Source organism: Mytilus edulis, chromosome 8, assembly GCF_963676685.1.
Source record: "Mytilus edulis chromosome 8, xbMytEdul2.2, whole genome shotgun sequence".
In the NCBI taxonomy this organism is placed as follows: Eukaryota; Metazoa; Mollusca; class Bivalvia; order Mytilida; family Mytilidae; genus Mytilus; species Mytilus edulis.
The window spans coordinates 657,883-674,615 of NC_092351.1; the positions used below are offsets into that span (position 1 = coordinate 657,883).

Sequence of the window (16,733 nt, forward strand, 5' to 3'; positions counted from 1 at the left end):
TATCTTGGATAGACGATCTATTTGTCGAATTAATCAACTAAGTTTCAGCAAATGATTATGATAATTTAGATTAAATAAATTAATTAATAATCCAGTTACAGAGGAAACAGTTTAACAAGTCGAACAAGTGCTTTATTTTGACTTACGCAATCAGCATCCCCCTTTTTTAAGAAGTACAAAATAAGACCCAAAACAGTAAATATTATTTCATTGCAAATAACTCGAGTACTGCTGTAACGATAATTTAGAATTACTTTAAAAGTTTAAAAGTAAAAACTTAAATATTTCCTGTAAAGAAATATCGTATCGTAATTCCAAATTCATTTCGTATATTACAATCAAATTGATACATCCGCGTTTCCGGTTTCTATTCAGACTCGAAAGATGCATGTTGCACAGCATCAATTTGCCAGAGTAAGTCATTAAAAACCTTTTCATTTTTCAACGTTTGCTTTACAAATCTCTTTAACCTTTTACATAACCCGTACAAATCGTTTTGTTGTTGCTGCAAATCAGCCATACCGGTAATGGGTTCTGAATTTGACAGTGTCCATGAAAAAAAAGCTCCACATCATATGATTTTTAACCCCATAACAATTACCAAAAATACAAAAAATCTACATGGGGACCTTCATGACAGCTTTTGGTCATTCTTGACTAAGGGGGACCATGAAGACTTGGCATTTGAATGGTTAAAAACGGCAATAAATGAAAATATTGATACTTCTAATTCTATAATGAAAATTCAAATAAATATAATTTAAATAAGCAATGAATTAGCATGTTCACCATTCCTTGTATGGAAGGATAAAATACTTCCGATCGCGCTACACTGTACAGCGTAGACACGGTTTGTAATGGTGAAAGTTCCTCCATCGTTCAATTTTCATCCATGGAGATCCCTGTTTACTCTTTGTTTTACTTGATATTCCAGATTTAGTATACACATTTATGATATAATTGGTTTACAGCTTTTAAAAAAGTATTTCTTGACGATCCCTGCCAAGTGTTTGAATTTTATTTGAAAAATTTCCGAGCACGCAAAATAAGACTTTGAAAATCACGATGCACGTAGCACGCAAAATAAGACTTTGAAAATCACGATGCACGTAGCACGCAAAATAAGACTTTGAAAATCACGATGCACATAAAATTAAATAAGCAGAACACGTTATAAGTGGCACCCATCTTGCACAACTGAAGGTCAAATAAAAAAGTAAAAACACGTTGAACGTGAAATAAAAAAACGGACGAAAATAACCCTTTACCACCCTCTTATTATGCAAAAATAAAAAGTTTAGTCAATTCGGTACCTATATATACAAAATCAGGGCTCTGATCAAAAAAGGGTTAAGGTTTACAATTACAATGATTAAATTGGTTTTTATCCTCATATGTGGATTAAACAACTCCATGCATATTGGCCCTTTGGCTTAATAATTGTGTTTTTTATAAATTTTAATCACAACTCCAGTGACAAATACTACCATCACTATTTTCGCTTCATAGTCATACCTAAACGAATTGTTTATTGTAAAGCGTATATCTGATCGTGGTTCATTTTGTCATTTGTATGCAAAGCAATATTTTGTTTCACACCAAAAAAGACCAATGACAGCAGATATACACCATTTATAATCTTCAGTACTTTCTTGGTCTTATCTTGCTAGTAGGGTGCCTGTATTTATATTGCATAGTCCTATTAAATTTTTTTACCATCTCTGGTGTTTTGCTTCATGTTTACAATAGGCAATGTGTGTATACAGGTATCTGAAGAAATAAACCAGTTTAACGCATAATTCAGAGGACCTTCTCGGTGGTGTTGTCAAAGGTAAAATCACAAAAATACTGAACTCAAATTTAATTGGAAGGTCCCTAATTAAATGACAAAACACATCAAAATAATGGACAAGAACAGTCATATTCCTGACTTGGTATGTAGGCATTTTCAAATGTAGAAAATGGTGGATTAAAACTGGTTTTATAGCGCTAAACTTCTCACTTGTATGACAGTCACATCAAATTCTGTTATATTTACAACGATGTGTGAACAAAACAGATATAATATGTGAAATAGTCAAAATATGGGTACAGCGGTCATCACTTGGTTACATTATCTCAAAACAAACAAACATTTACAAAAAAGCACAAAAGTATCTATCAAATTAAAAAAAAACACACATTCATTGCTTCGCGTGTCTGACATCCAGTCAGGGGTACTACTTATACAAGTGTATTTTATTTACTTGAAGAAGTGAAAAAAAATATACACATATAAGTAAATAAATAATGTTTGAATAATCTCCCCTTAATTTTCTGAAAAATTTACTTGTACAAGTAAATTTTTCTTACAATCCCACAAAAATCCTCAAGTTTTGAGATGTAAAATCATGCCTTTAATAATTTTTCCCAGGTTTGCTCAAATTTTTTCATTAAAGTTCAATGTTTCATCTCATTAATTCATCAAAGAAACTGATTGAGCAAAGATCTTGTATATTTGCGCAAGGCAATACAAAATTGCTCCTTTGGGGCTTGTAAATGAGCAGTGTTAAGAAGATAACAGACAAATGGGACTTTCATTGTCTATGAAATCACACTTGAATGATTAGTAAAGACATCTGTAAAGGGTACACAATTTAAAATTCTATTAGAGCAAAGAAATCTGCAGAATTCAAGAAAAGAAGAAAGGATGATTTTTTTACCTATACAAGTAAAAAAATCTGGATGCGGAAGGGACATAACTCAGCCAATTTTTTTTTACCTATACAAGTAAATAAAATTCACTTGTATAAGTATCCTACAAATTTACTTATATGTGTATATTTTTTTTTACTTCTTCAAGTAAATAAAATACACTTGTACAAGTAGTACCCCTGACTGACATCAGAAAATGTAAACGTCAAATAAAAAGAAATTTTGTCATTTAAGGTTTATTAAATTTTTTTATAATTTTACAGGGGGTATGGTGGTATACAGGGTTAAAAAATCAAAAGTTATGTTAAAAATAGATTCAGAAACAGACTCAGCATATACACATAATTTTGTCGTAACAGTGATTTTATCAACATGTTTTATCTAAAGCAATTTAGCATGGCGCAACACCATTGCCTTTTTTTCTTTTTCTTCTTAAAATTTGATGCCATGTGCCCTTTTGCATTATCTGGACCGAGATTGGGGTTTTTGTTGATCAAAGTGCAACAACCACAACGAAGCATTGACCTAATTATTTGCATGTCATTACATGAAGACATTTTTAATCACTTCAGCGAGACTCGTGAGTGTAAATCAACAATCATTTCAACACTCAGCAAAATAAAAATAAAGTTGTTACTGCATTAGAAAGTGATGAAAGTTTCCTGAAATAAATTTGTAATCCATTTATTGCATTAAATATGTCTTATTCCTTTCCAAATTGCGTGCCAAACATAGTTTATTTTTGTAAATTTTCTTAGTCCATCATTGAAATATTTGTAACTTGTAAGAACTATGGATCATAGTATTAAAGGATTCATTGGAAACAGACCAGCTATGATCAAAATCCTGATTTTTTTTCACACACATTAACATACTTTTAAATATGTGTTTAATTATAGCAAAGTGTATAAAGATGTCAATATTAGTGACAATACACCTACCTCATGAAATTGCAGTAATTCTGAATACATTTATGTCCCCATCGTTCATGACTGAGAGTGGTAATTATTTCTCAGTAAAGGACCTGAATATAGTCCCCCTTCAATTATTAATTGGAATGAGTGTCTTATAATCATCCACAACTCACTCCGTACTTACTGCTCTAAATGGATGAAATAAGAAAAACGAGTTGAAATATATATTTATTGAATGACTAAAATGATCTGTATGTATTTTATAGGTTGTGCACCTCCTGTTGGCTCATATGATCCTAAACAGAAGGATAAAGCTGTTTCTATGCAATTTGATAAAGGAGGGGATCGTTTCAAAACACCAAAAGGTAATATATTGTTTAATACAGTAGGGGATTGATTCAAAACACCAAAAGGTAATATATTGTTTAATACAGTAGGGGATTGATTCAAAACACCAAAAGGGAATATATTGTTTAATACAGTAGGGGATTGATTCAAAACATCAATAGGTAATATATTGTTTAATACAGTAGGGGATTGATTCAAAACACCAAAAGGTAATATATTGTTTAATACAGTAGGGGATTGATTCAAAACACCAAAAGGTAATATATTGTTTAATACAGTAGGGGATTGATTCAAAACACCAAAAGGTAATATATTGTTTAAATACAGTAGGGGATTGAGTCAAAACATCAATAGGTAATATATTGTTTAATACAGTAGGGGATTGATTCAAAACATCAATAGGTAATATATTGTTTAATACAGTAGGGGATTGATTCAAAACACCAAAAGGTAATATATTGTTTAATACAGTAGGGGATTGATTCAAAACATCAATAGGTAATATATTGTTTAATACAGTAGGGGATTGATTCAAAACACCAAAAGGTAATATATTGTTTAATACAGTAGGGGATTGATTCAAAACATCAATAGGTAATATATTGTTTAATACAGTAGGGGATTGATTCAAAACACCAAAAGGTAATATATTGTTTAATACAGTAGGGGATTGATTCAAAACACCAAAAGGTAATATATTGTTTAATACAGTAGGGGATTGATTCAAAACACCAAAAGGGAATATATTGTTTAATACAGTAGGGGATCGTTTCAAAACACCAAAAGGTAATAAATATTGTTTAATACAGTAGGGGATTGATTCAAAACACCAATAGGTAATATATTGTTTAATACAGTAGGGGATTGATTCAAAACACCAAAAGGTAACATATTGTTTAATACAGTAGGGGATTGATTCAAAACACCAAAAGGTAATATATTGTTTAATACAGTAGGGGATTGATTCAAAACACCAAAAGGTAATATATTGTTTAATACAGTAGGGGATTGATTCAAAACACCAATAGGTAATATATTGTTTAATACAGTAGGGGATTGATTCAAAACACCAAAAGGTAACATATTGTTTAATACAGTAGGGGATCGTTTCAAAACATCAATAGGTAATAAATATTGATAGATAATAGGGGATTGATTAAAAATACAGTTGGACCCAACACTGCTTTGTCAGCTTGTCCAGGACAAATAAAAATAGGTGTATAGGACAAATAGCTATAGAAGCAAACATTTTATAAAAACAATGTTATTTCTTTTATAGAGAAAGGACACTGTCAATGCTATCAATGAAAAATCACAAAAAATGGTATCCATTGAATATTAATGAATCCACAGTACTTTAATCACTAGCAGATGAGTAGCTAGCCAGTCAACATCAAGGGCACTACGACTTCCTCCACCAATCAATAACTGGTCACTACCATATAGCCCAAAAGTGATGCTTAAAATTTGTTGTTCTTTAAATAGTTATTTTTATTTTTCAGATATTCTTCTCGGACCAGGATCTTTTGACATTGATACACCAGTTAAAAAGTGTCCATTGAATCAATCAACATGTAGTAATGGGGTAAGTAGAGGAAGCCTTTGATAGATCTCAATAATTATATGTTATATGTAGGAATGGTTGATGGTCATAAATCATTGGTTAGTCTGAAAATCTAAACTTGCAATATAGAACAACATGACTGGATTAACTCTTTTTTATGCCCCACCTACGATAGTAGAGGGGCAATGGCATTATGTTTTCTGGTCTGTACATCCATTCCTCTGTCTGTTTGTTCATCCGTTTATTCTGCTTCAGGTTAAAGTTTTTGATGAAGTTGAAGTCCAATCAACTTTAATCTAAGTACACATGTTACTGATGATATGATTTTTCTATTTTTAATGCCAAATTAAAGTTTTGACTCCAATTTCACGGTCCACTGAACATAGAAAATGATTTTTTGGTCAAGGTAGTTTTTGATGAAGTTGAAGTCCAATCAACTTGAAACTTAGTAAACATGTTCCCTATGATATAATCTTTCTAATTTAAATGCCGAATTGAAGTTTTGACCCCAATTTCACTGTCCACTGAACATGGAAAATGACAGTGCGAGTGGGGCATCCGTGTATTATGGACACATTCTTGTTAATAACCTATTTACTGCTAAGTTTACAATGAAAAATATTAAAATGTAATGCTTTATGACATAAAACTGTTACAGTGTTATGTTTACTTTAACATTTTTAACCGGATTTTTGTGACAAAAATGTCGGTTATTGATTTGGGGATGTACGGCGGGCGGCCGGGCGGGCGGCAATCAAATGTTGTCCGTGCATTAACTCATGAACCGTTCAACCAAAGCTTTTAAAATTTTAATATGTTGTTACTGACAACTAAATGAAGGTCAAGTTCAATAATGGCGATTTTGACTTTTACCGTTCAGGAGTTATGGTTCTTGAAAGATTGAAAAATGGAGTTTCCAGTCGTGTCCGTGCATTTACGCATGAACTGTTCTACCAAAGCTTCCCAAATTTTAATATGTTGTTACTGATGACAAAATGGAGGTCAATTTTAATAATGACGATTTTGACTTTTACCATTCAGGAGTTATGGTTCTTGAAAGATTGAAAAATGGCGTTTCCAGTCGTGTCCATGCATTTTCTCATGAACCATTCAACCAAAGCTTTTGAAATTTTTATATGTTGTTACTGATGACAAAATAGAGGTCAAGTTCAATAATGACGATTTTGACTTTTACTGTTCAGGCGTTATGGTTCTTGAAAGATTGTAAAATGGCGTTTCCATTCACGTTGTTGCATTTACTCATGAACCATTCAATCTAAGCTTTTCAAATTTTAATATGTTGATACTGATGACAAAATGGAGGTAAAATTTGATATTGACGATTTTCACTTTCACCATTCATCAGTAATGGTTCTTGTGATATTGCCAGGACACAAATAAATATTAATAAATCCGGTTTGCTGTCGTTGTGACAGCCTCTTGTAAGGATGTATTCTCCTGACGTTTCAGTCTCGTTGAAATCTCGTTCTTGAATTATTTCCAAAATATATGATAAAAGAGAAAAATATCAATGAATTTTAGAAAAATTATAACCAAAGTCAACTCTGAAAAAAATGTTTGTTTACAATGAATAGTTTTTGAGTAATTCAGTTTTTAAATTTTACGACCAATCAAGTCAGTCTATTTACTAATAGCCAAAATTTAGAGAAAATGAGTGAGAGGTACAAAAAATGATTTTACAAGAATCATGTGCATCCCATATCATTTTTGTCTTTTCAGATTTCTTAGATATGTATTTTTTCTATCATTTATAACAAAAAAGTTGGTATAATATGAGTTTTGTTCTGAAAACTGAAAAAAAAGTCACAAATTAACAAAATTGACAAAATGGTAAATATGACACAAAAAAGCATCAAAATATGATAAAACTTTCTTATGTATTAACACCTACCTATAATTTTTATGCCCCACCTATTATGTTTTCTTTTCTGGTAGGTCCGTTCGTCCCACATCAGGTTAAAGTTTTTGGTCAAGGTAGTTTTTGATGAAGTTGAAGTCCAATTTACTTGAAACTTAGTACACATGTTCCCTATGATATGATCTAACTAATCTTAATTCCAAATTAAAGTTTTGACCCCAATTTCATGGTCCACTGAACATGAAAATTGATAGTGCGAGTGGGGCATCAGTGTACTATGGACACTTTCTTGTTAAATCGAAATTTATTCAGATTGGTCCATTTCATCTTTATTGAAAGTATGAAAAAAAGTTTAATTGTGGAACTGTGATTTTTTTCACGATAATAGCCCAAAAATAGGTAAAAATTAAAGAAAAATGGGAAAATCACCGAAATTGGGTATTTTCAAAGGGCAGTAGGTCCAAGACCACAATTGTCGTCCCTTGATTTTCGTTGTTCACGAATATAGTCCCTAGTGTTGACAGTGAGTTACTTGCCATTAATTTCTATACCCGGTAACCCCTTCCAAATTTATTTCTCCTTGTTTAATACCTCAAATTGCAAGTAGGGGGGTGAAGTTACACTGTAAAAAAGTTTGGGTCCAGAATTTTAAAGGAAAATAGTGATTTGGTCCAGCTGAAAAAGGTTAAAAATTAGCACTTCGGAAGCTGTCAAAAGATTTCAAGACACTCTAAACATAAAATTGTCCATATTTTGAGTTAGAGCCGATGAAGTTTTCTATAATTTTGATATAATTTGTCCCAAAAGTAGTACAACACACTGTAAAAATTTCATTGAGAAAGCGCAGGTGGGATTTTTTTTAATTTTCATTTATGTTCTAAAAGAAATGCACTACGAAATTATTGTGGTCTCGGACCAGTAGCAAAAAAAGAAGTGCACCACCATATGAATTTTCATTCACCCATTATTATTTTAGTCATATAAACCCAAAAATCAGGTTTAGAAAAAAAGTTTAATTCTAGAAATTTTTGACTCCTCAGAGGTGTACATCCTTAAGGTATTTAACTTCATGCTGCACTTCACAGCAGTTTAGAATTGAAAATTTTCAATAAATAAAATCATGTTAGCATTGACCTGAAGCATAATGTTTTATGCTACTATAATTGCAAATCAGACATGTTTTCCATTAAGTGGATAGTATCTATCTCTCTCTGGTATGGAACAGAATTTAATGTAATAATTATATCTTTTATTTGCAGGGAGATAAAAAGAAAAATCACAAAACTTCAGAAAACTCCTTGGAAATGGCAAAAATCAAAGACCTGGAACGAGAGGTATACTATTGACTTTAAAAAGAAGATGTGGTATGATCACCACAAAACATGACCAAATGACACCAAAATCAACAGCTATACAGGTTTACGGCCTTCAACAATGAGAATAACCCATACTGCAGTCAGCTTCAAACCGCCTAATTTATTTATAATTTTTTTTACAAAAAAACAAAATATGTAACTCAGCATCAAATGACAACAACCACTGAATTACAGGCTCCTGACTTGGGAAAAGCACTTACATGTACATACAGAATGTGTTGCTGCATCAATATGGCAAATTATTCTCCATTTTTAAAATCAAATTTTACCTAAAATTTTCAAATTTAATTATGGATTAAAAATTCAATTCTTCTACATTGTTTTTCCCACCAATAGCAATTTTTTGACTATATAACACAATAATAATACATGTATGGCAGTTATTTTTTCATTTACAGACCTTTTGATAAATCATTGTCTACTTACAGATAAAAAGGTTAGTTCAGGAGAGAAATAACTTGGATAAGCAGTTAACACACAGAGAAGACGATATAGTTAAATTAGAAGGAAGATTACAAACAGCTCACACAGATAAAATCTCACTTCAGGCAAAAATAGCGTCTCTAGAAAAAGAATTGAAAGAATTAAAGAAAAGTAATGAAGTGCTTAGAAATAAGGTAGGTAAACACACAGATAACATCTCACTTCAGGCAAAAAAAGCTCCACTAGAAAAAGAACAGACCACTTTCGAGTTTGTCTGTCACCGGAAAGAACTTATCATTTATGCGCACCTTTAAGACATCATTTACCCGATAGAGGGGATCGCCTGTATCCTTGCATTATTGACGTTCATCAAGTGTCTTAGTGATCATCTTTGTGCATGATAAACTAGCAATAAATTTTGTTCTGTAGGTATATGTACTTAATCACAATTCCCTAATGACACAAGTGCTGATTTACAATTATTAGAATCCAATTTGCTGAATAATTCGTGCAATATAGTTTTCCAACCACTCGCTCAACATGTAAAAACGGAAGTGACGAGGCCCCTAAAAGCACAAGTGATGTTCACTAAAACCAAAGTTTTTGACGGGAATGCATCGATCTCGAAAGTTGTCTTTTGAAAGAACAAAAGAAAATTAACAAAATAAGATAGGTACCCCTCCCAATCACACAGATAAAATCTCACTTCAAGTTATAGACAGTGTCACTAAAAACTGAACTAAAGGAGCTGGAGAAAAGTAATGAAAGTCCTCAGAAATAAGGTGGATATTTCTTTTTGTCTAGCCTTTCGACTTTAGTCGAAAAAGCAAGAAAGTTTTTGAAATTTTAATAACTTTCTTAATCTATCCTGGATTTCAACATGTTCTAACAAACTTGAACAGAAGCAAGTTTATGTTCATAATATAGTATCCAGAAGTAAATTTTGTAAAAATTTCATTCCATTTTTTCGTTTTTTACTTATACATGTTATAAATGGACTAGTTTTTCTGCCAGGAAACATAACATTCACTTTGTGGTTCAAGTTTTTAAAATTTCAATAACTTTCTTAAACTATCCAGGATTTGGACAGAAGCTTGTTTCTGATTACAAGATAGTAACCAGAAGTAAGTTTTGTAAAAAAAATCCATTTTTCCATATTTTACTTATAAATGGACTTAGTTTTTCTTCCAGTCAACATTACATACAGTCTGCAGTTAAAGTTTTTAAAACATTTATAAGATTCATAAACTATCCTGAATTTTTACCAAACTTGGACAGAAGCTTCTTACGATCAAAAGATAGTATCAAGAGGAATATTTTTTATTGATTTTTTTCCTCATTTTTGTTGAGCCTGCGATTAACAGCAAAAGTAGGCAAGACACTGGGTTCCGCGGAACCCTTACAAGTTTTTTATTTAAAAAAATTTCTTTGATGCATTTTTGCTAGGCACAATGTCTGCCCCTATATACAGGAAAAATTTGCCTCTGAACATCGAGTAAAGAATGATCAATCTATTATGAGACTTGTTCTCTATGGAGCAAAGCTTTTCATCTCATGCTATACTGAATTTTATGATTTCTTTAGATATGAATTACTAGTATATAGTGAGGTAGGGCACACTTTGATTTCATTTTTGGAAAATTGTTAAAAAAATTAACTGGACTTTACTTTAGAATCACTTTATTATGTTGGTTGTACTTTTCTTTTGAGCAGATGACAAATGCAGACACAGCTTGTAAGAAACAAGAAAGTCTTCAGCATGAGTTATCTTCCCTGAAACACCAGATGGAGTGTAAGAATAAAGAAATATCTCGTGTTAAACATGAGTTGGATATCACACAGAATCACCAGAACAACGAACTACATATTTTAGAAAATGTTGTCATGGTGATAGAAGAAAGAATCCATCATTTGGGTATGTTTTAATCAGACCTATTTTCTGAGATTTATTTTTTTAAAAGTGTTATCCTACAATAAATGATGTAATTCTTCGTTTAAATGTATTTATTCCAGAGATAAAATTAATCTTGAAATAACATACTATGTAGACAGCTAGTATATACCCTGACATGAAAAATGTGAACCTACATGACCTAGGCTTTATTTATACAATATGAATTATGAAAAACAAATATGACAGACATGAACCAATGACAACCACTGAATTACAAACTCCAGACTTGGTATAGGCACATAAAGAATGTTGCAGGGTTTAACATGTTTATGAGTGGTCAGCAATTCCCTTACCTGGAACAGTGGTTACAGCACAACATATATAAATTGAAGTCCGGTACTTTGATAGAGAATGATGAGAGTTTTGTCATGACATTGTGATAATGAGAGAAGATGACATGTTGGATACTGTATAACAGTGGTAATATTTTACATTGTTTTTTGTAGATATTGATGCTGATCATAATGGCACACCTAGGAACAACTTGGAAATAAGCAGTAAGTAACATACAGTGGGGAAAAAAACGTTTATGTGGATTTACCTTCATCAGGAACATGCAATGCCCAAATATTTAAAAGCCAGTAGCCCTTTTCACAAAAAATCTTAAGTGTAAAATTAATCTTACGATAAAAATATTAAGTTGAATTGTTAAGGAATATTTTAAACTTACGATAAATTTTACACTTAAGATTTTTTGTGAAAAGGGCTATATGGATGTACACAAATAGAAACATTTAAAGAGCTATAAACCAAAAACAAATAACATTTTAATTGAGTAACCTTGAAAATAGAATTAATGTGAAAATGCATCTTAGAGTATTTGAATTACTTTAACAACAACTATTTCGCTTTAATTTCACATTCAAAAATTTTAATGGTATTTAAGTTGAAAAAAATCAACCCCAAGCTAAAAGTTTTGTTTAAGGTGGTACATAACACTACAGGGAGATAACTCTGAAAAGTCAGCTTAACGTTTTAATTACGTTGTGTTGTAAAAGGAATATTAAGCTTTTCAATGATCAAAATTGGTGTTTGTCAAACTGCTATATAACCAGTGTAATTTTTCTGACAAAACGGTTGGTTCAAAATTTTTGAAATTTTTATCTTTTTGTTAAAGGGTCAAAGTAAATACTTTGACAAAATTTTATGAAAATTAAACGAGCCAATTTAATTTTAGTGAAAGTGTTTGGAACCACCTTAAAACCAAAAGTTTTTAAAATTTGTGTCATATCTTCCTTTTAAAAGGTAAAACTTTCTTCAAAAATTTATATTTTCACTTAAATTTAATTTTGAATCTAGACATATGTGTGAAATTCTGAAAAATACACAAGAATAAAAGTTTCATGTATACTGGATGAAAAATGCAGTTGAAACCCTGTTTATGAGTCTAGACATTGAATGTTCAACAAAGCAGCCAATCACATCCATATTAAATATTCCTATAAAAAATAAATTGTCGATATCACAATATTGCAGATATCTTATAATGATGGAAAAATTATTTGAAAATGTTTAACTTACTGTTGAGGTATTCTGGTAAAAATGTTTGATTTCTTATTACAGGTTCCAAAAGAAAAGGCAGTGAAGATTTGGCTGTCAATATGAAAACAGAAAACCCCAAGAAAATTGTTGAGGTAAAACTGCATATCTATATAACAAGAAAATTGTTGAGGTAAAACTGCATATCTATATAACAAGAAAATTGTTGAATAAAATATATCTATATATAAAGGTATAGAACCACTAATATAGACCTGATCTGAAAGAAAGCAGTACATATTTTAAACAAAATAGTTCCTACGCATAGCTGTTTATTTGTCAATATGTGGAATATTTTGGCAGTTTTTAAAGTTTCTTTTGAATAATAAAGAGGCAAAGTTACTTGTCTTTATAACAAGTGAGAAAACGTAAAAATTAAAAAAAGAAGAAATCTAGAAACAGAAATACAGCTGTAATTTGGTCATTATGGTATCAACTGATTCAAAGATAACCCTTTGTAGCTATTAATGATATTTCATCATTTGACTCTGATTTGTAGAAGTTACAGAAACGTTTTAATGAGACAATTCAAGAGTTTGACAAGAAGATACAGTTGTTTAAGACCCGGTATGAAAGGATTATGGCAGACAAACTAGATCTGGAACAAAGTCTGGAGAAAAAGGAGATGGCCTTGAAAGATTATAGGGAGAAATCTGACACTCTTGAAAAAAACAGGTAATTTAGAATAACATGTGTAAAATAAAAAGATGTGGTATGATTGGCATTGAGACAACTGTCCAACACAGTTCAAATGATAAGGGATTTAAGCAACTATAGGTTACCTTATGACCTTCAATAATGAACAAAACTCATACTGTATAGACAACTATAAAAAGCCCAGACATAAAAAAAATGTGAAAATTTAGAGACAAAAACAGACAGGAACCAACGACTTCCATTTAATTACACACAAAAAACCTGGGACAGTGGTATTAAAGCACAACATTAGAATAAACTGTTAAAAGTCGACTCATCAGATCTTCACAAGGTGGCCAAGGGGGCCTCGGTGGCCAAGTGGTCTAAGTAGTTCTACTACTGTTATCACTAGTCAGTCAACACTGACATTGTGACATTGATCCCTACTCGTGCAGATGCACTCGATTTCAATCTTTATTTTCTGGGAATGTCAGTTTTCCTATTGAAGGTCTGTGGTTTTCTCAGAGCACTCTGGCTTCCTTCACCACGGAAAAAAAAGTGGTGTTAAAACACCAACAATCAATCAATGTGGTCAGGTTATAACATTAAATTATGTTGATTGATTCATTTTTATTTACACTAATCATTATACTATAACATGTTATATACTGTACTTTTTCAGGAGTATGTTATCAACTGTTATATACTGTACTATTTCAGTAGTATGTTATCAACTGTTATATACTGTACTATTTCAGGAGTATGTTATCAACTGTTATATACTGTACTATTTCAGGAGTATGTTATCAACTAAATATTCTACATTGAAAAAGATGATAAAAGATTTAAAAACAGAAACCTGGAGTCAAGAGGATGATATCAGGTATTAAACCATTTTAAAGATTTATAATAAGTAAACACCAAGATATTCCATTGAAGAATTTAACCCGAGTATCTGGGGAAATATTGTGCAGTCTTCTTGGTCCCTTATGTTTATGCAATTTCAAGGAAGACTTCAAAGATAAGGTTTCAATTATCAACTAAAATGAAATCAATTGAATTTGTAACCTTTATTGATTGTTGTTTGTGTGGAAAGATAAGTTATTTTTCAGAGAGAAAAATTCTTTTATCCTGGATTTTAACCTTTCAATGATGAAAATTGGAACAAATACAAAATTCCAATTTTATCAAATATACAAAAAATCTTCGTTTTCACATTTTTATTACCCACCTACGATTGTAGAGGGGCATTATGTTTTCTAGTCTGTGCATCTGTCAGTTCGTCGCTTGTCCGTCTGACCCTCTTCAGTTTAAAGTTTTGGGTCAAGGTAGTTTTTGATGAAATTGAAGTCGGAACAACTTGAAACTTAGTACACATGTTCGCTATGAAATGATCTTTCTAATTTTAATGTCAACTTAGGGATTTATCCCAATTTCATGGTCCACTGAACATAGAAAATTACAGTGCCAGTGGGGCATCCATGTACTATGGACACATTCTTGTTTTTAGTAAAAAAAATCTTTTTATAATAAATGAAGTGGACTATTACCATGTAACTAGTATTTTCAATGTATTATAACCAGATATGGGAATTTAAAGCCAGGATAAACTTGTGTTTTAAAATGGCTTAGAAGTTTAACAAAAATGGAACTGGACATTTAGGAAGTTTTTATATATTTGAAACATTTCACTTTCCACAATGTTTAGAGAATACTGGATCTATGCAAAGTAAATAGAATTTAGTAACTTTAAACCAGGTTTAGAGATAATCTTTGATTTCTATTTTTAGATATTTAAAAGGAGAGGTATTTTCCAAACAAGATAACTTGAAGGAAGAAGGACAGATATTGTTTGAGGTCAGAGCAGAGAAAGCCAGCCTCCTGGAGAAATTGGAAATCCTGGAAGAGTAAGATTATTTATACAACACCTTCATAGTCATTAAACGCTTCAAATAGCTTCCTTATTATCAAGTATGTAACAGAATTTTAAGCATACAGATGTTTTTCTGTTGGTGTCAGTGTTATCTTTTTGTATGAAGCTTTTGATTTCAGATGGTTGAAGAAATGATAATCCATATTTTGTATATTATGGTCTGAAGTTTTCATCTGACAGATGTCCATACTCCTTGACCTCATTTTTATATGCATATTATACAGTTTTCATGTGTCTTAAAAACATATTGTAGTTTTGATCCCATTGCTTTTAATAAGGAAAATCTGCATTTTGAAAAATTTAACTGTCTCGAATCGATTAATATGCTATCATACATGATGCAGTGGTAGAATCCATTTTCAACAATCTTTGTAAAAAATAAAATTTTATAAAATTATTCTGATTTTAGTGTAAGGGATGTCACTACTTCCCATGTAACTGTATCATTAGCCCTTTAGCCCTGATAATAACTTAGTTTTAATTTCACATTTAACAAAAAATAGAATTTTTTATATTGCTCTGAGATGGTGCAACTGTTTATAAGTCTAATGATATCTTATTCTTGATACAGTAATTAATCATTTAAATCATTTCAGAGAAAATGGAACATTGAATGAAAACATCAAGACATTAACAGAAAAGTACCATGTTATTGAAGGTCAATTTGGTGAGTCTATTATGTTATTGAAGGTCAATTTGGTGAGTCTATTATGTTATTGAAGGTCATAAAATTTTAGTTTATCTGCTGTATTTCTATGAGGCCACAATCTTTAAAACCATCAGATAATCGATAGAAAGAACTATTTTCACTTAATAAGTTTGTATATCTTGCCTGCAGTTCCTATCTGATGAATTTTTGTTGGAGGCCTACAGATGTTTCTTATCTCTGACTTTAGGCCTCCAACACTGGACATTGGATAGATGTCTCAATAGCAGTCATATCATATCTCTAACTTTAGGCCTCCAACACTGGACAGTGGATAGATGTCTCAATGGCAGTCATATCATATCTCTGACTTTAGGCCTCCAACACTGGACATTGGATAGATGTCTCAATGGCAGTCATATCATATCTCTAACTTTAGGTCTCCAACACTGGACATTGGATAGATGTCTCAATGGCAGTCATATCATATCTCGGAATTTTTATGATAGTTTGTATTTTTCAGCGGAGGAACAAAATCAGAATAATGTGAAATCCGATCAAGTTCAGTCCCAACTGGATGTTACTAAATGTCATCTGATGGAGGTCCAGGACCAATATCAATTCCTACAGTCCAAGAATAAAGAACTGGTCCATTCCATCAACAAAGAGAAGGTAATAACTTATAGAAAACACATCTTACATAAACAACATTTAATATCAGAGAGAGAGTAAACAAAAAGGTTTTCCTGACATAACTTATACAATTCTGTATAAAGGAATTACACATATGACACATCATGATCTCATTTTATGACATTGGTGAACTG

General features: G+C 31.4%; 1 protein-coding gene across 2 annotated transcripts in view; it reads left to right on the forward strand.

Moving 5' to 3' along the window:
* The window catches only part of LOC139484560 (hyaluronan mediated motility receptor-like), a 37,854-nt gene that overhangs the window by 725 nt on the left and 20,396 nt on the right, over window positions 1-16,733 (forward strand). Inside the window, exons 2-13 of one of the 2 annotated variants that reach the window (XM_071268316.1) lie at window positions 3,875-3,973; window positions 5,459-5,541; window positions 8,659-8,733; window positions 9,204-9,392; window positions 10,912-11,113; window positions 11,599-11,649; window positions 12,716-12,786; window positions 13,191-13,366; window positions 14,124-14,210; window positions 15,118-15,234; window positions 15,857-15,927; window positions 16,430-16,578. In XM_071268316.1, the coding sequence (XP_071124417.1) occupies window positions 3,875-3,973; window positions 5,459-5,541; window positions 8,659-8,733; window positions 9,204-9,392; window positions 10,912-11,113; window positions 11,599-11,649; window positions 12,716-12,786; window positions 13,191-13,366; window positions 14,124-14,210; window positions 15,118-15,234; window positions 15,857-15,927; window positions 16,430-16,578 (1,370 nt within the window). Of the gene's footprint in view, window positions 1-3,874; window positions 3,974-5,013; window positions 5,033-5,458; window positions 5,542-8,658; window positions 8,734-9,203; window positions 9,393-10,911; window positions 11,114-11,598; window positions 11,650-12,715; window positions 12,787-13,190; window positions 13,367-14,123; window positions 14,211-15,117; window positions 15,235-15,856; window positions 15,928-16,429; window positions 16,579-16,733 lie in introns of those variants that run through there. The other variant, XM_071268317.1, reaches the window with a different exon arrangement.